Source organism: Fukomys damarensis, unplaced genomic scaffold, assembly GCF_012274545.1.
Source record: "Fukomys damarensis isolate Sample0158 unplaced genomic scaffold, DMR_v1.0_HiC HiC_scaffold_24, whole genome shotgun sequence".
Classification (NCBI taxonomy): domain Eukaryota; kingdom Metazoa; phylum Chordata; class Mammalia; order Rodentia; family Bathyergidae; genus Fukomys; species Fukomys damarensis.
Genome location: NW_022900936.1, coordinates 58,420,682 through 58,440,346, shown reverse-complemented (window position 1 = coordinate 58,440,346; position 19,665 = coordinate 58,420,682). Strand labels below are relative to the sequence as shown.

Below are 19,665 nucleotides of genomic sequence, written 5' to 3'. Positions count from 1 at the left end.
GAAACATTTAATGGGGAGAGGGTGGCCTTGTAATAAGAATACCATGCAAGTATTCCCACACCACCCTTGGTGGTCTGCAAAGTGATTTCATATGTATTTTCCATCCACATCAGCACAATGAGGTAAGCAGGACTCTACAGCTCAGAGGCATTTGGTGATTTGTCTTAGTGGTACAGGGTATAGGTGCCTAAATTTGAACAGCACCATTTGATTCGGAGAGCAGCATATTATCTACCAACTAACTACTCTACTTTCACACCTAGGAAGGCCAATCTACAGCTCACTGCAGTCAATACAGAATAGCCAGTTCACTCTTATATTACATTTTAGAAAGATTTCTGCCTAAAAATCTGTAAAATTGAAAAAGCATAGCTCTTCAGAATGATTTCTTACTATGTTAGCAAATATCATCCAGACTTGGAATTATAATGGATACATTTATTAGGAAAAACAGTAAGTGGGAAGTGGGGACTTTCCCAAAAGAACCAAGCTCTATGACCAATATTCCTAATCCCCACAGTCAAAAGAACCTCATTTCTCCAAAGATCTATTATTTCTTATATTTGTTGGATACTCTTAATGGGAAACATTTAAATCCCTAATGATGACCCTGAAAATGTCTCCCCGACTCCCATCTCTCTACAGCATGACCTTTAAAGACTTTTAGTGGGGGAGATATTGTAGCTTTCCAAGATAGCCACTTTTTGGTGTGTGGAAAACTCTAGACTGTCCTGGCATCCCTTAAAGCAAGATTTCTGTGACTGTGAGAGGCCAGGAAGGCCTGGAATTTTCCAATCAAAGATGATCCATCCAGCAATCAGATTTTACTTTTTAAATTCTTCTGTTTTTCTTTTTTGTTGTCTTGTTTTTCTGTCTTTCATTTTCCCACCTTGGCTATGCCTCGCCCTGTCCTGCTTGCTGTCTCTTCCCACATCAACAGGTGAGAAGCCCCACCAATGCAGCATCTGCTGGAGATCCTTCTCCTTGAAGGATTACCTTATCAAGCACATGGTGACACACACAGGCGTGAGGGCATACCAGTGCAGTATCTGCAACAAGCGCTTCACACAGAAGAGCTCCCTCAATGTGCACATGCGCCTCCATCGGGGGGAGAAGTCCTACGAGTGTTACATCTGCAAAAAGAAGTTCTCCCACAAGACCCTCCTGGAACGGCATGTGGCCCTGCACAGTGCCAGCAACGGGACCCCTCCCACAGGCACGCCCCCGGGTGCCCGCGCTGGCCCCCCAGGCGTGGTGGCCTGCACGGAGGGGACCACTTACGTCTGCTCTGTCTGCCCAGCCAAGTTTGACCAAATTGAGCAGTTCAACGACCACATGAGGATGCATGTGTCTGACGGATAAGTAGTATCTTTCTCTCTTTCTTATGAACAAAACGACAAAAAAAGAAATAAACAAACAAAGCTATGGCACTAGAATTTAAGAAATGTTTTGATTTCGTTTTTACTTTCTGTTTTGTTTTTGTTTGGTTTCATTTTGTACTACATGAAAAACTGTTTTTTGCCTGCTGGTACATTACATTTCCGGAGGCTTGGGTGAATAATAGTTTTCCCAGTCTCCCTTGGATGGTGGCCTTAAGGCCTGGTAGTGCTTCAGGAGATCCACTGGTTGGATCTCTAGCTACTGGCCTCTAAATACAACCCTTCTTTACAAAAAAAAAAAAAAAAAAAAAAAAAAAAAAAAAAAAAAACTTTTTAAAAAATAAAAAAAAAAAAAAAAAAGAAAAAAAAAAGAAAGAAAAACAAAAGAAAAAATTTTCCACTTGTGAAGAGCACTACAAAATATATAACAAAAATCTAAAAGGCCTACTGTCTTTAAGTACACCGCTTGCAGTGTTTCCGTGGACATTTTCACAATTCTGGCCGCTTGGACTTCACAGTAACCAGTTAAAACTGTGGAATATCACTTCTGGTGAAATCCCAGAGGAAAGGCCCTGCTGTTTTCCACCTACCGCATTGTCTGATTTCATAAAAGGGCTGTGGGGGTGGGAGGGGGCAGTGGGGTCAGTGGTGTGGGCAAGAGAGGAGAATGGCAAGCTTCTCCCCTAGATTCTGCCTGTCTCCACACACCCTGGCTCACCTCCACATCCCCCCTTTCATCAGAAGCCAGAAAGACTTGGACAAGCAACGAGCAACAGTGGCTATCGTATTTATTCAGTGTCTTCGCTGGGCCACAGCCTCAGCACAATCAAGAGGGACTTTCATGAAAGGCAGGAATGCAGATAAAACAAAGATATCAGAGATTTGCACCTATGTTTCTAGGTACAAGAGAAGGATTATTTCCAACAATCTTTGCAAAAAAAAAAATGTGTCAGGATATATTCTTGTGGAAGAGAAAAAGAAAGAAATGGAGGGTGGGGGGAACACAAGTTCTTGAGGCTTTTTTAATTCAAAATTTTATAGAGGGGCAAAAGTGACATTTACCAGATAGAATGCTGATTTTTTAAATATATTTACAACAGTATTTGTGTAAAAAAACAAAAAATGAGATTGTTCAAAGTAATTTTTTTTTCATTTTGGTTTTGCATACACTGCCACCAATCCCTTCTCTTTTATTTTGTTTCACACACACACACACACATACACACACACACATATATTTTTTTTTTTGGTAAGTCAAGACTGTTAAGGTTAGCAATACTGCTTCCAGACAGAAAGAATAAAAAGCAACTAAAGTTATATTTGAAAGAGAGGAAGGTAATTTTCTTCATTTTTTTAATTTTTCTTAATTTTTATTATTTTAAGTATTGCCTGGGTTGATGAGGGCCTCTGAGGCCCACCCATCCCTGCTGTAATTTGAACTGCTGCTTTGTATTTGGATATGTAGTTCTTTGACTTTTAGCAAGCTTAAGTTGCTCCACTGAATATTTTTTTTCACTGATCCATCTAGAATTCTTTTCTTTTCATGGAAGGGACTTTATCTTTCAGAAGCAGACTTCTTGCTTCTTCAAAATTTTATTGCACTCTTATGATTCTAGAATTTCTATTGACTTTGCTTTTTGTCTTTCACAAAACACTAGTCATCTCGAGGTCTTGATAAATGGGTTTCTTTTGTGGTCAGCCGGGGGAAGACTTTACAGAACTGCCACACTCCTCACCCTTCACAACCCTATGGGCATCACTATGAGAAGCCTGTTAAAAACCATGATACCTGATGCCAAAATTACTTTTTCTTTCAAATATCACTTTCTGACTCTTTCCACCATGGCTCAGAAGGCTAAATACTATGTTCATCCTTTAGATGTTTTATTAATCCTTGCTTTTTTGGAAAGGTCTTAGGAAATTAACAGTTTCCTTGATGCCAACATCCACCATTCAGAAGGCCACCAATCTGTTGCATCGTGCCGGATGCCACTCTCTCTTCCTAGTTGGGATTTCTCTCCTTGGTCCTGATAAAAAAATCATTATAGAGACTTTTCCACTATAGACAGTGTCATAAAGGGATTCTAACTCAAAAATAGGACCTTTTACACTTAATACTCCCAAAGTGATTTCACTACAGGGCATATTTTAATACACTTAAAGGGAAAAACAAATCTTTAAACAAAGCAGAAACACCAAGCTATAATTTTAAAAACAGACAAAAGAAAGGATATTTCACTTTAAAAAATTACTCTACATTTTAATTTAATTTTCATTTTAGTAAGTTATTTACAAAAAGCATGTAGCAAACGAAGGAAAAAACTTCCACAGCAAGCAACTCTATAATGACTAAATTGATTTAATTCATGTGTTTTAGACTTTGGTTAACTTGGATCTTTTCCACAAGTTCTTTGTGATATTTAGTGGAGTTTGTGCAACTGGAGTATTTGTGACTTCATCTATCCTACAATGCTTAATTCAGTGAATATTTTTCTTGAAGTTTTAATGTAGATTTGGGTAGTTAACTGACTACTAAGTATCACCCCTTATGATTTTTAAGAAAAGTCCCATCAAGAACTGGGTTCCAAAACTCACCTGTTCTAAAAGTCAATGAAATCTGTTCAGAAATACAAGAAGTCCAATTTGCTATTGCTAATTTTGCTTTCTACAGTATCAGTGTTGACTAATATTTCCACTTGCCACCAAAAGAGGGAGCATTAAGTAACTTTGTCATGGAATACTTTGATATTTTGAAAATCGACCCATTCAGCCTGTAAATTTAAAAAGTTTGACACTGAGAAAAATAGAGGAAAATGACATGAAATAACTCAGCATATATTACAAATAAAAAAGGCTCAGTGCCACTGTAAAATATTTTCAACTATGTGACAATAGTCCATTTAAAATAGTGTTTTTATTCAAATTTTAGCAATATGGAATTCATAACACCTCCAGGAAAGTTGATCTTGAGTGTCATTTGGGCAACATTTAGCTGTCTGCTTCTGAAAGTTGAAGGAGAGCCATTTGTTTTCGTGATTTACCATTGTCAAAAGCTAACTAACTGGGTTGAAATCCACCTTTTGTCATAGAATGTGTAAAGGAAAAAAGAAAAGCTCCAGATGACTAGAAACTCTGAGGTTCATCCCTTTCCTGTAAAGTAATATTTCTTTTTTAAAAAGTTGGAGGGTTCTAAAGAATTCTTGAGAGGTGATATAATCACTGTCTTTAGTTACCAAATGGACTACCCAGGTTTGCCTGGCAGTGGACTTCTTCCTACTATTTGTTTTTTCCTTCCAAACATCTCAGCCTGAATTAGTTGGCACATTATTCTCTGGAAACGAGGAGAAGCTAAATTAGAGTTGGAGCTCAAATCTAGGGGAGCAGAGAAGCTGCTATGGGTCTATCATAAAATGTGGGGCCCTCTGAAGGGCAACTTTTCAAACTGACCCACATTTTAGAAAATAAACCCATCCTTACCTGTTTCAAAAGGATATAGATGCTTCCAGACTGCCAGTCTTGAATTGCAACTAAATAGTCATAAATATCTTGAGAAATAAAGAAACATTTGGCCTCAAGATCAGAGAATGAGTATGGATTATTTTAATTATTTTGGTTTCACGTTATATAATTTGTACAATTAGACCTTCATGCTAGGATGCTGTCAGGGCTTTTTTAAAAAATATTTTTAATAATCAGGAAAAAGATAAGATGAAAGAAGATATTCCAAATTTAAGACCTCTTAGCGTGAGACAGGAAAGGAACAAGGAGCTGGTATGGGAAAGAACATTTTTTAAAAGCACTTTATGACTTAAAAATGAAATTGCTAAAGAGATACTATTCTTGATCTTAGCCAAAAGGCCGAGAAGTAATGAAATTGCTAAACAGAAAAGGGGAAAAAAATCAAAAGGCAGTTTTTATATCAAGACATTTATATACTAAATATTGGTAGTGTCTCAGCATACTAGGCATGTTTCTCTATTAAATGCCAATGTTTGTGTGTTGGGGGAGCCTTTAAATATGTAAAATATAAGTCTAGAAAAACATTGGAGCGCACAGATCTGATAGAGATTAATAGTGGGGAGAGATTGGGAAACAAGCCAACCCCCCTCAAAAAAATTGAAATGGAACTCTTTATATCAAAATATTTTCTACTACATATTTTAATTGAGTTGTAAACTTTTGCCCCTTAAAACAATTTTACAGATTTTTCCCTCCCCAAATTCCTAATGCTTTGATTCCTTTTGTGCATAAGTGTGGTAGATAATTCCCAGCTCATGGTCTAGTGCCAGCCCATTCCTTTTTCCTAGTCATGTTAAAGGTCACTGAAGATGTTGGCCTTAGAAAGACTTGGGTTTGTTTTAAGACTCATGGAGGTTTTATTTTGTATTACAATATTCCATAAGGACCAAAAAACTTTTCCAACCCATGAACAGGGAGAATTTTTGCATTCTGATAATGAAAAGAGAAAAGGTTTCCTGTGGAGGAGTTTATTTCAGTCCTAACATCTTAATCTAGTCCTATTCCCTTCATCCCAAACCACAAGCAGTATGTGCCCTGCCTCTGCCCGAAAACAGTGTTTTCTTAAGCACAAAGTTAAAAATAACATGCATCCTGTATAGAGTTCCTCAGATCCCCAAGAAAACATAAGGAGGCTCCTGTTGCTTCCTTGTTGGGGCCCTTAGCAAAGGAAGAAGTGAGGTCAGTCTGGCCAGAGTTCACACTAGATATGTTCATCTTGGAGCCTTCCTCTGTTGTTACTGAAGATGTCATTTAATTAGTTGAGGGTGGATGCAGGGGATATATGATTCTGCAGAGAAGGTATCACATAATCCCATCAGGCCTGGCACTGCTGTTGCCAGTGTAGTGCTGCAGCAAAGAACAAAAGGAAAGTACAATGTAAGAGCAGACACAACCTGAAATGCCCTGGGGATTGAGAACAGGAGGTGCCCTTTCTGTTGTGACTTGACTCTAAAAAATCTTCTAAAAGAATTCTTTAATTTAGTAATGAGTTGAAGTCCAGGGTAATGGAAGCTCTGGGGAAGATAATAAAAGAATTGCAAAAAATATTCAGTACCTAACAATGCTAAACCAGAAAACATTCAATAGCAAAACTAGGAAGTTTGGCAAGAGGTATTTAGAGAAATCTGGGCTATTCCGTGGGCAGGGTGGACAAACTTTCTTTGAGTGATTTCTGGCTCTGAGAAACCTCTTTACTCACCAGAAAAGAACTTTATTTAAATTAAGGCCAATTTTGTCCCTCAAAGAAAGAAATTTTTTAAAAAAGAAAAGAAAATAGGATACTAATGACAGAACCATGTGACTTGGTGACAAACAAAAGGAAGGGTACACTAGAATTTCAATAGACTCCCTAATTCCATAGAAAAAGCAAAGCAACCCAATGCCTCTGAGCTCCAGACTCTCAATCCGCAGTAAGTAGAAAGAGTGCTTGAGCCTGAGTCGGCCCAACCCCCAGGGCTTTCTAAAGCTAGACAAAATTTCCCCACTGGGACCACGGCAACCTCTTTCTCCTCTCTGTGTTTGCATGAAGAAAAGGGCTGTTCTCTTAGATACCCAGAAAATGGATTATGTGGGGCAAAATTTCAAAAGCAATCTCTGCCCTGGGTGCTCAGGCTGCCTAAGAAAGCAGAAATGGGGCACAAAAGAGCTCTTGCACTTGAGAGAGAACATTTTCATATTCCCAAGGGCTTTCTGTGTGGAGTTATTATTGATACCACTTAAAACTTCCAAAAGAGGAAAGGCTGTGGTGATTCCATGTTCTGATAAACACAGCATGTAGAGATTGCTAATCCAAAGCATCATTTCTAGTACAGAATATCACAATGATCAGCCTGACTAAAATGCCCTAAAGATTTTTCAGTCTCTGCAGATCTTTTTCCTCCTTGAATCCACTGCAGTCAGTGGTGTACATTAGAAGATCCCAGAGGCAATTATTGAATGACAGGGTTTGTGTTCATTCTTTGTAGGATGAAGAGGCAGAAGGTGAGGGCAGTACAAGCTCTTTCTCAGAACTGTTTCCTTTCCACTGAATGAGAGGTAAAATGTCCTGAGTTGAATAAAGAAACATCATTATCTTTCCACACCACTGACTGAAACAATGTGCGAGCTAGTAGTTACTTCAGGCCCCACCTGTTGCTCCATAGAGTGAATACTTTCAAAATGAAATCTATTCTGGGTGGGGGATTTAGCTCAGTGGCAGCACACCTGCCTCACAATCACAAGGTCCTGAGTTCCATCCCCAGTACCAAAAAAAAAAAGACTCTCAAAATGAAATCTGTTCTGAACTGACTTCAGTTCAAGTATTCTTACAAGAAGCCACTACAGTATAGAATAATTGCCTTAAATTGGAAAGCCCAAGGAAGGGGACAGAAGACACACAAATGGGAAGGTTGTGATGATAGGGACATTTCTGCCTCTAATAGTTCCATCATTACAAAAATAAGCTAAATTTGTGATAAAGGACTCTGCAAACAGTAACTTCTTGAGGAGACATCAAATTTGGCCAGCACTGGCTGCTCTCAAGAAGTGGCTACTGTATCCTGACTACTCTATTTTATTATAGGCCTGAGCTGAATGTAAAACAGATATCGTAATGCTAAATAGTGAATCCCATAAAACAGTATCATCTGCCCCGCATGCCAATTTCAAACATTTCCTTAGCAGAGAGAGCAATCCCAACAAAAAGCTTTCTTCCCCTCCATAGTGCACATCTCTAAACCTCTCTTTCTCAGTTTTGGAGTGCCATCTGGTTTATCTGGTGGTTCTTTGTTTAAAAGCAAACAGAATTTTCAGGTCTTAAGTGAAAGATCATAATCTGCAAATCATAATCAAAATCTAGCCACAGTCATGGGAGTCCCAGCTTCTGAGGTACCTAAGTAGGCTGTTAGAATCCCTACTCATTTTCTTTCAATTTCAGAGATTTCTTGGTTCAGAATGCCTTAATGAAATTCTGATACACTCAAGACAGAGGGGAAAACATCAGTCCCACAGCAGACATCTGTTTCTGCTATGTTACAGCCGTTGTTACTGCCCAGCAACATTATTGTAATTGATATGTAGATCGAGTGAGGCAAGGGTCTTAACCCATCCAGTGTGTCACAGCTGCTGTCCAGAATTCTGTACATGAGTGTACATTATGCATGTGTACATGCAGTGTGAGGTGCTCTTATTCCATATTTATATTCCTTAGTGGCAACAAGATAGCTTTGAGAATTTATTGTTAGAAGTCAAAGGTCTGACATATCTCTCATACCTGCTTCTGCTCTGCTGCCTTACTTGCTGCATCAGTATCTGTGATGAGGGTTTAGGGCAGTCTGAAGGAGCCCAACCATCAGTCATTTCTCTATATCCCTTTGAAGAGAAGTAACTTGAACAAATGATACCCTTCTGCTGGACTCACTGATATGTGTGCTCTCGCGCGCACGTGTGTGTATAGGTGTGTGTGTATGTGTGTGTGTATTTATTGTCATCTGGGCATGTGTGTGCCTCCAATGGAAGAACACACAGGCAGAGATCCTGGTGCATAGGTGCAGTTGCCTCTTCCCACCAATGTGCTCAGACTTGTGGCTCCCTTCCCAGTAACTCACCTGCCCATTCAGTTTTTTGTAGCATTTTAGAGTTGAGAGAAACAGAGCTTGTTGGCTCCACAGCAAACCTGTGACAGAGACAGGCAGTTTTGCTCCAGAAGAAAGTGAAACACAAATAATCAACTGGGAACAGGCTGCAAGGAAGGGCACCAAGCAGGCAAGGCCCAAACTGCGGCCTGAGCTCTCCATGGCTCAAAGGCTTCTATTCCTTCCCTCTCAGAAACACAGGTATGCACACCCGCAAACACAGGAACCCACATGTGAGTTTTAGTCCCAAACAAAAGCTTTTCAGTGCTCCCTATATCTGCAGGATGTTGTCATCATTCTCAAACTATGTCTCCTGAAACCAGTGTGGCCTTTGTTGAAGTCTTTCCAGGAGTGGACTGTGTACTATATCTGGCAAACCAGCAGCCTATCATGGGAATATTTGGGAGGATCTCTAAGAATTGAAGTCTCTTTCCCATATTAAGTACAATGCCACTCTAGTGTAAGATACTCAGTGAATTGACCTGGGTCCTTTAGCTGACTCTTGATGGCTTGGTGGCCTGGAAACAGACTTAGTTTTCTCACTTCCATGACTTTATTTTACTAGATGGTTTAGTATTTTTTATGACATTGTAAATCATTTCTGCTTTACAGAATTCAGAGGACATTTTCTTTCCTCATCTATTTTGGTGACTCTCCCCTTTCCCTTGTTAAGTAAGGCTACTTACAGTTGCAACTTTTTGTTATTTTTTTTTTATTATATATTGTCTTTCTATATCCAAAAGAAGTCTGTGACTGTAACCATAGGTATTTCTTTTTACTGGAAAAAATGAGTTTTTTTATATATAATTAACAGTACTAGTAACTTTGTAGAAGGATATGAGTTACTATTTAGGTTTGCTTACTTAAGTACAGTACACTACATTGCAGTATTTCTGAAACCTAGAACATACACATTATATATAACAACTCTATATTGAAATATATATTACATTATATTCATTTTAACTTTTGAATTTGCCTATGATCATGAGTTGATTGAAATATTTTTTGCATATATCACCCATCACCAACCTGTTGCAGTTAAACTGGTGCGTTTAATAATTATTATTACTGCTCTAGTTTGCTTTTTCATATTATCAGCTTCAGTATTGTCTTTACGGGACTTTAGGATTTTTTTTTTTAAGCTCAGACTTAGTAAATGTAGGAAAGTGAAAACTTTTTTAAACTTTTTTTTTGGTGTGGCTAACACAAAGAGGTTCAAATTCAAAGTGATCTTGTTTAGCTGACCCTGTCACTATCTGAAGAACAAAAGAAGTGCATATGAATGTATCTGTGATTTTTCCCCTCTAAGACTGTCATTGTCTATATTTGCTTTTAAAAAATATGACCAAGGAGCTGCTTAACCTCCACATGATTTGACCAACTATCATCGTCTGCATTTCAAAGGGCTGCTTTTGTGAGAAGCATAAAACAGCAAAATGCCTCCTTGTCCCCACTGTTTTAAACATTGATTTTTAAATACTGATTCTTTACTTACTACTTCCTGTTTTCAATATGCTTGCAATTATTTTAACTAGTCAACATTTCCCTGGAGGCAGCTTGGCAATATAGGGTTCATTTTCGCCAGAGATTTGTTTTTGAGTAAACCAAGACTCTTTTTATTGAACTTTTTATTGACTAAGATGAATAGAATTGAAACTCTGAAATATAGTTAGCATTTTTGAATCTGCAGTATCCTTAAAATGGTGGCTGTTGGGTATGTTGGCCTCAGTATCTCCACTTGCCTGCTAGAGTGGGGTTTGATGCTTTTCTTCTTTAACCATGAAACTTTCAGAAAATAGGCATCCTGTCTTCCTATACAAGAGATATTTTCAGATAATATTTTCATGTAGAGTTTCTTCAGCTTCCCTCAGCTGTCCAACCTGATGCCTGGCAGTGTCAGAACTGGATCAACTTTTCATCTATCCTAGGTTCCTGAAATCAATCTCATTCCTTCTGTCTGACTTTCAGGACAAAACAAGAATAGCTTTTTATGATGCTCGTTGTAAAGGACCTTCCCACACTGGGCCAATATTAAGGCTTTTCGGTGTGCATACTCCAATTCTTTCCTTCCAGCATCCCTGATAAATTTATATCTCTAACCTATCCCATTCTGCTGTACTTGTCCAGCATGTCTTTGTCCCCAGCCCACTCTTGTTTGCCTCAGCATCCTCCACTTAGGCCTGGTGCTCAGTAAGGAACTGCCCTGTCTTAGTCTGCATTGAAAAGGCTAATGTTGGGTTCAACAGCAAACAAGACAAACACAATTGGGAGTCGAGTTTTAGTGAAGCTGTTCTTCCTTCAGCGGTCAGTACAGGCACTACTGAATTGTATCACTATCACTATTTTCCTTTTTACCTTTTCTAGCCAGTTCTCTTTATTTCTTCTTTTTAAGACTACTTTGAATTTCCTAGTCATGTCGTCATGTCCCCTTAAAACTCGGATAGAATCCTTGGCTGTTCGTTTCTCTTCCCCCACTCACATTTCTCTTCCCCAATTCTGAATGTCCTTCTTGAAATGAGTTCATAAACATGAGACTCTTAGGCAAAATGAAGCATATCTTCATTTCAACTTCAGATTTTAGAAGTTGTCAATATTCTTTTGAGAGTGGGAGGACCTGAGTCACAGTTTTAAATGTCAACTGTACTAGCTGAGATCATTAATTCCTCTCACCTTCACATCTGGCCAAAGATAAAGAGAAAAGTATTGTATGCTTTTTTTGTAATTACCGCAGTTTTCAAATTCTTGATATGAGTAGACCATTTCTGAGGGGGAAAAAATCGCTAATGTTGACTATTTCACCTCCACTGATACTTAATCAAATGACACGTTTACCAGACACTGTACTAGATTTACAGGAATCCTGAGAGAGGGGCAACATTTCAAGATAATTTTGATAACTCTTTTATTATTGACCACTTCTCAAACAATTAAAACTACTTCTGTTAAATTATTATAGGAGATTACTAGGAAGAATATATTCATTTGTGACTTTTTAAAAAATATGTAATTATCAGTTGGTCTAGAACATTGAGCAATAATTCCTTAAGGATTGAAAAATATCTAAAATTTCTTGTGTTTATTTGCAACCAGAGATTGCTTAAACATACACTTAAAATGTGCTTAAAGAAAATAATATGGTTGAATGGATATTTAAAGGATCACACAGCACACTGCCCAGTTCTTAAATATTCAACAAATAATTTGGTCATTTTGCCAGATTTCATTCCTATGAATTAGAAAAATCTGGTCTCCAGAGTATTGCCCAGAAGACCAATATCATTCTCAGTATATCCCTTTCAAGATTCTTGTAATACTATCTTTAAAATCACACTGTAACAGAGTCTTTCTGACTTCTGGCCCAGAGCTTATGCGATGATACCACATTACCCGTCTGCTCATATAAAGACAAACTCTGTGACATTTAGAGCACTGCCTGGTTTTGAGTGTACAGTGGGCTGCTTTAACTTCCGCTTTATCTATTGATAAGAAATCAACATTTAATATAAAAAAGTGTTCTTATTTGACTTGAGCTTGTCCCAGCTTGTGTCTTAATCAGAGCAATTTGTAACATTAACTCACATCATAGAAAGCAATGAAATAAATAGAAGGTTCAAAGGCCATCCTGAAGTACATATCTAATAGGAAGCCAAGTTTCTTAAAGCTAGTATTTAAATTGTTTAAGCCTGTGACCTTCACTTAGTGTTTTCTCCTGGTCAATCCCATCTCCTTCTCTTCCTTTATCCATTCTGAATCCCCCTCTCTTTTTAAAAAATACTGTTCATCTAAAATGCTGTTTTCCTCGGGCATTGGCTTCTGCAGAAAAAAAAAAAAAATGACTCTTTTAAATCCTAAAATACTGCCATTTAAAGTGTGATGTAGATTAGGGCCAGGGATTTAGCTCAGTGGTTCTGCTGCCTGCCTTGCAAGCACAAGGGCCTGAGTTTGATCCCCAGTACCAAAATAAACAAATAAATAAATAAAGTGTGATGTGGAGTAGGAGAGGGTCTGTTTCTGATAGAACCCTCTTGGTCATTAATCCAGGCTGCCTTTTTCACTTTTGCTACCTTTAGTTCTCCAAGAATAGTTCTAGCCCTGAACTATTTCAGCGTTTCTCATCAAAATCCTTATATTAGTCACAGATTAATGCCTAAATCCTGTTTAATATTCTAGAGGCTCCTGGGTATGAATTTCTTATTGCACATGAGCCTCCTGTTTTTCTAAGCCGACACCTGTCAGGATACCAGCAGCCCTAACAGTAACTAATGCAGCAAAAATAATGGTCAGAAACACTATAGTATATATTTGGGAGATTAGGAAGATTGTTTTCCTTGTTTTTCCCATAAAAAGCTTTCTCCTCCCCATACCCTACAGTGCATTTCAGAAAGTCTGTATTGCATTTTACAGTTAGGTAGTTTTAGTATTTGCAAATATAGCTTAGGAAATGTTCTGAGATTGAGGCTGGTAGCAAACAAGTTTATTTTCTGCACTGGACTTTAGGACAAGTGTGCATAAATGCAATTCCTTAAAAAGAAAGTGAAACAGAGTAAAGGAAAGGGATGATACTTTTACACATTGAAACAGTTGTTTGCTATCTGTAAACCTTGATTTAAGCATAACTATAACTTTCTAGAGATCTCAAACTGGAGGAATGTGTGTTTTAATAAGGTTTGTTTGTTGATTTGTTTGTTTTCCTCTCTTTCTTCTCAAGGTAGTAAAATATTTTGATTCTTTAATTTGATATTGTCAGTGGACAGTTAAGTAACTCCCCCCCATAGTAATCGTAGTAATTTCCTCTTAGGAAAAAAAAGGCCTTCCATCTTATCATCAAGGAATCTTTGCTTCATGATAATCTTATCTTTTCTTTTTTTTTTTTAGATATTTTTTTTCAGCTTTAATTGAGTTTATTGGTACATTTTAGGGATAGAGTACAGTTACATTCATTGTTGGGATCTTGTACCTCTACATAATCTTATCTTTTCTAATAACACTTGAGAGCTTTGAGGAGATAAATTCTCTCCATACTTTGAGGATAGAATAGTTAAAATAAAAACTATTCCTTGAAGAAGAAGCTCTATTTGCCTAAACTAACAGGTCTAGGGCCAAAGAATGAGAAGTGGTTCCAGGTGAATGAAGATCATGTGTCTTATACTAAACATCTATTTATTGTCTCCTCACATTTTTTTGGAATACAACTGGGGGGTAAATCCATGTAATTAAACTTCTCTTTGGGTGTTCCTTATTAATATCTAGAGCAGAATACTCAGAAAAGAAAAAGAAGGGGTGCTACCAAAATGCCAACATCAGTTGATTATAAATTTTTATAACTAGAACAGCTTTAATTGAGTTTATTGGTACATTTTAGGGATAGAGTACAGTTACATTCATTGTTGGGATCTTGTACCTCTACATAATCTTATCTTTTCTAATAACACTTGAGAGCTTTGAGGAGATAAATTCTCTCCATACTTTGAGGATAGAATAGTTAAAATAAAAACTATTCCTTGAAGAAGAAGCTCTATTTGCCTAAACTAACAGGTCTAGGGCCAAAGAATGAGAAGTGGTTCCAGGTGAATGAAGATCATGTGTCTTATACTAAACATCTATTTATTGTCTCCTCACATTTTTTTGGAATACAACTGGGGGGTAAATCCATGTAATTAAACTTCTCTTTGGGTGTTCCTTATTAATATCTAGAGCAGAATACTCAGAAAAGAAAAAGAAGGGGTGCTACCAAAATGCCAACATCAGTTGATTATAAATTTTTATAACTAGAGATTTCTTGTGTATTCATTTCAAGAGTTTATGTTTTCAGGAGGCCCTGAGTACAATGCATTCACTGTACTGTGGCTTCTTATTCCCCCTACCTGGGCATTGGAGAAGACAGTAACCAAAAGGTCGGCCCTGCATTGTTGGTACATCACCCATGCAAACTGCCCTAACTACTAAGAAAGGAATACCCAAGGCAGAAACTGGAACAAAAAAAAAGGAAAGGAAATTATAGTGCTTCATTTGAATGCACACTGTTTTCCACTCAATTTACAGAGAGCCTGATAACCCTTTTATGGATTAGTGAAGTCTTTTAGTAAAGTTTAGAGGTTTAGTATTTTAGAAACATTTGTTTGTTGATTTGTTTTCCTTTAATTCTTTTCAACATAGTAAAAGATTTTGATTCTTTAATTAGATATTGTCCATGAGCAGTCAAATAACACCCATACAGTAGTTTTCCTCTTTAAAAAAAAAATCCTTCCATCTTATCATCAAGGAGTCTTTCTTCATGAAAACCTTATCTTTCTTTTCTAATGGCACTTGAGAGCTTTGAGGAGAAAAATTCTCTCTGAGCTTTGAGGATAGAATAGTTAAGACTAAAAACTATTCCTTGAGGAAGAAACCCTCTTTTGTGCTGTAATTTCCATTTTTGGTTCAGTCTTTAAAATGGTTGCAATTCCAATTCAACGAACAGAGAAAAACAAAGGGGAACAGGACAATGTGATGGGACTAAATATGATACAGTCCTGGATAGTGAAAGCTGGTTCTCAGGGTTACCAGAGGTTGGCACCACTCTTCCCTTGTCATTCTGACCCTTCTTTTTGATGTAATATTTCTAAGAAATAGTATATTCACTATCCTTCTTTGTGATACAGGATTTCTCTTAGTGCCATCAGACGCATCTAAAAAATTTATAGAAACCCTTGACTACTTCTGTACCTAATCTGCTCTCCAAGGTGCGTGAGGAGTATGAAGAAATAACTAAATAAAATGGTTCAAATTTGTGATAAGATTTTCCTACTGTAATCTCCAGTGCTTTGGCTATGTTTATAATTAGGAGTATCTTTGAAAACCAAAGCTAGCTTGACTCTTGCTCTCCTTGTAATAAGCCTTGCTTTAGAATCAGGCGTAGATTTGTAGGAGAAATTTTTTAAAGGTATTTCCAGCAGCTAACTTCTCCTTAGTCCCATTGATTTGAAACCTAACTTTCTGGGGGGCCCTATTGAGCTATATATTAAGAATAATTTGCATATATCTAAAATTGATTTTTTTAACTATATTAAAAGAATTGTGATTTTTAAGAATGGATAAAGTAGGATCTTCTTAATCATCATCAGGACAAAGGTGAGAAGCTGATGGTAGAGAAGATTTATGATAACTTGATTTTAAATTAATTTCATTTTGCTGACTCCATGGTAACAAATTCCTTTGTTTTCATGATCTTTCCTAAACTGGATAATGATTCTCCTGAAACTTCCAGCTTGCATGAGTAAGACAGAGCAGAGAAGCAAGTTTACATTTGCAGAGTAATGATCCAGACAGACTGAAGAAACAAATTCTTGAGGGTTAACAAATGCAAAATATTTCTCCAGAATTACTCATAATGGTACATCCCAAACTAATGCTAGATTAATCTTAAGCAAGAAGTAAATTCCATAAGGAATCCTACTATAAATTTTTTAGCTAACTGAATAATATAAGAAGAGAAACAATTCAGAATCTTAATTTTGGTATAATAATTCACTTATATATTTAATAATTGTACTTTTTGCATGAGTGTGTCATTGAGCTATTTATACCAATTTTCAATCCATCTTTCTGAGAGGGGCCTTGAGAATTTCTATGTATGTGTATGTATATGTGTATCTGTGTGTAGTCAGGAAAAAAGTGAATAAAGAATAAAGTGAGGTAAAAAGCGGTCAGTGTAGAAAAGTAAGCACTCCTAGTGTACCTTTTTATGTTATGTAAGGTGGCAGCTGCTTGTAGCCCTAGATGAATAGCTGTTTGCACTATTCAAAAAAAGAGCCCAGCACTATTAAATTTAGGTCCGTGTTCTAGAAAACAGGAAAGCTTTATCTTTTTCTGTACACATACTCCTTAGTATCAGAGCCATTTGACATCATGAAAACTATTAAATAAAAACCACTACTGATCTTTGCATCAAATAGCTATTTTTCTCTTTTAAATAATACCCCTGATGTCAACTTGACTACTTCCCTTTATTTTCTGCCTGTTGGCTTAATGTTTTACAGAATAATGCATAGGTACATGCTAGTTGTTTCTGTCCTTTGAGCTGAAACAAACAGGGACAACAAAAGAGATGACTCACAGTAGTGTGAGGTAAAGACTGAATTTTCCACTTTTGTAGCACTGGTAAGCATGAGCAAGATAAGAGCTGTTTAGGGTTCAGCTTTGAGTCTGTACGAGGGCTTTTTTTGCACTAAGTATGACTGCACTGCATTGCACTACTGAAATGTATTTACTTGTGCTGGAAGGGAGTGTATTAGATAAGGGAAAGGAAGAAGCGAGTCATGAAACTAGGACGTCACAGAAATGAAGGGTTACTTTCATCATGTTTTCTCTTAGCAAAGTTGGCGAGAATTTGTGAAATCTTTGCCAACTTTCAAACCTAGAAAATGCCATGCTGATAAAACCTGTTGTCTTATTATAAAGAAGCTAGTTAATACAACTGGAGAGCATTTAAGAAGAAACTTAGCCAAGGTTGTTTCCAACTGAGCTTTCAGTAAGAGTTGTAAGAAAGAGGAAGCCAACTGATAGGATGTAAAAGTCTAACTGTGGAAACCCCTTGCTGGTGCACATTTCAGTGTGATAAAGGGCAGTAGTATGTGCTCTTTTCAAGACAAATGCAACCTTGTCCATACTGAGATATCCTTTCAACCTGAGCATATTTTTCCATCCATGGGTGAAACTAGATTGGGCTAACCAAAGAGGAAGGCCATACATGTGGTAAAGACCTTTAGAATAACAGTGAGGGAACAGTGCAATAAACATTAAAAACCAGTGGGGTAAAAGATTTATTTTGAAACAGGCTACTTTAAAATTGGAAAAAGGATCAGAACGTACCAGCTGTTCCATCGTAGACTATCCTTACTAAACAGAGATCTTCATAGTGCCTAAAAGTTTAGTTTTTATGTTGGAGGTTTTCCTAACTTTTCTTTGTCAGATTTATTTTTATTGCCTTTTTAAATATTAGCAGCAATCAGTTTGACAGCTCTTTCATAACTGTTAATAAGAGAATCGTGCACCACAGGAAAAGGAATAGATTGTGTAGAGAATAATAACATCAGAATGAAGATGCTGAGGGACTCTTCCAGAGTTCAAGGTGACAGCTTTGGAAAATTCTGGCTCAGTGAAAAAGGAGCACAACCCATATCAATAGCTAAGTTGAATTCTCTGAACACTATCACACATACGGGCATCAACTGGAAAAATTCTCAATTGAGGCTTCTTTTCTAAGATTACATCGATACTTGTGTTTCTCTCTTCCCCTTAGCATCCGTCTGAATTCATCATTCCAAGTTAAAATTTTTAAGGAAGTTGTTCACCTTTACTAGTCAAACAAACTCTGTTTAGAGCTTTCAGAACTAACACAAGCAAACCCTTAAGCAAATCATTGTCTCTGTTTTAAAAAAGAACCTCTAAATTCTGAGCTCTGAACAGATACTTAAAAATGTGTATCAGGTAAGCACAAAGAGGACATGAATACACCAAAGCAAAGCTATCGAAAGAAATAATAAATTGACCTTTTAAAATATACTCATATTAACCATACTTCTCTTAAGGCTTTGGGGAACTTCTTCCTTGAATCTTGCATACTCACTTCACTTCTGTCACCAAAGAATTTAATCTCCAGGGCCCAAGCTCCTCTCTCCCAGACAGAAATCACCACAGATACTCGAGGGAATTGTTTTTGGTGGTCAAGGATGACACTTTCCTTCTGTTGCTAGTGATATTAACAGGAAACCTTGCCAATGTGAAAGGAGTACTGAACTCTCTTGATGAATTAGATACTGGCCAAAGGCTTTTTAAAAGAGAGGGGAAAAAAATACATCATAGTACTTGACACTGCAAAGGGTCTTTCACAGAGTCATGACCTAGAGACTGAAGGAGAGAAAGAAACTTCCATGGAAGAGAGTAAGCTAAATCATTTAGAACAAAACAAGGTTTGTTGGTGAAAATGATCATTAGAGAAGCATAAACACAGTGAAGACCGAGGATCCACATGGCCAGAGCCAACAGTAATGGCCATTGGAGGAGTCAGACAACTGGCCGATACATTTAAGTATCAAAAGAGCCCCAGTCTGGGTTTTGTTGTGCCTGCTGGAGAGGTTGAAATGCCCGTGCCATGGCAAGGAAAATATTGGAGGCTGATCTGTTGTGATAGTGCCTTTCTAGTTGTAGCAAGTACTAGATTAATACTTTATTCAGTTACGCTTTTCTGGACCATTGCCCCCAGTCTTCTGAGGAAGTCTGAAGGGATAGTATCTACTTAGGATGAAGGGATAAGATATTGCTCCTGGAATGCTGTGATTTGATAATGTTTGCACTAGATTCTAGACTTTCCTTTAAACTGGAGCAACTGAATTAGAGAAAACCAAGGACAACTCAAAGTTAAACCAAAAGCAGTATTTTATAACTAATACCATTTCTTCTTCCTCTTCCTCTTTCTATTACTCTTCTTCCTCCTTCTTTCTCTTTCTTTTTCTTCCTTCCTTCTTCATTCTTTCTTCCTTTCACAGAAAACGTTACATTTGTTGCTTACCAAATTCAATTCTTGCCAGTTCTTTTTCTTTACTTCTCCCATGCTGAATTGTAGTGTGATTTAATTAGCAGTTAGAGACAGTTAATGTAAAGACTCTCTGCCG

At 37.3% G+C, this 19,665-nt stretch overlaps 1 protein-coding gene and 1 pseudogene across 13 annotated transcripts in view; one reads left to right on the top strand and one right to left on the bottom strand.

Moving 5' to 3' along the window:
* Zbtb20 (zinc finger and BTB domain containing 20) overlaps nt 1-1,429 on the top strand; it is a 357,321-nt gene extending 355,892 nt beyond the window's left edge. For all 13 annotated transcript variants that reach the window (XM_033755905.1, XM_033755904.1, XM_033755907.1 and 10 more), the window contains one exon: nt 941-1,429. In XM_033755905.1, coding sequence (XP_033611796.1) covers nt 941-1,362 — 422 coding nt within the window. In that variant the 3' untranslated portion in view covers nt 1,363-1,429. The remainder of the gene's footprint in view (nt 1-940) is intronic.
* A 3,678-nt stretch (nt 1,430-5,107) lies between these two features.
* LOC117283306 lies at nt 5,108-5,249 on the bottom strand (annotated as a pseudogene).
* Nucleotides 5,250-19,665: the final 14,416 nt, after the last annotated feature.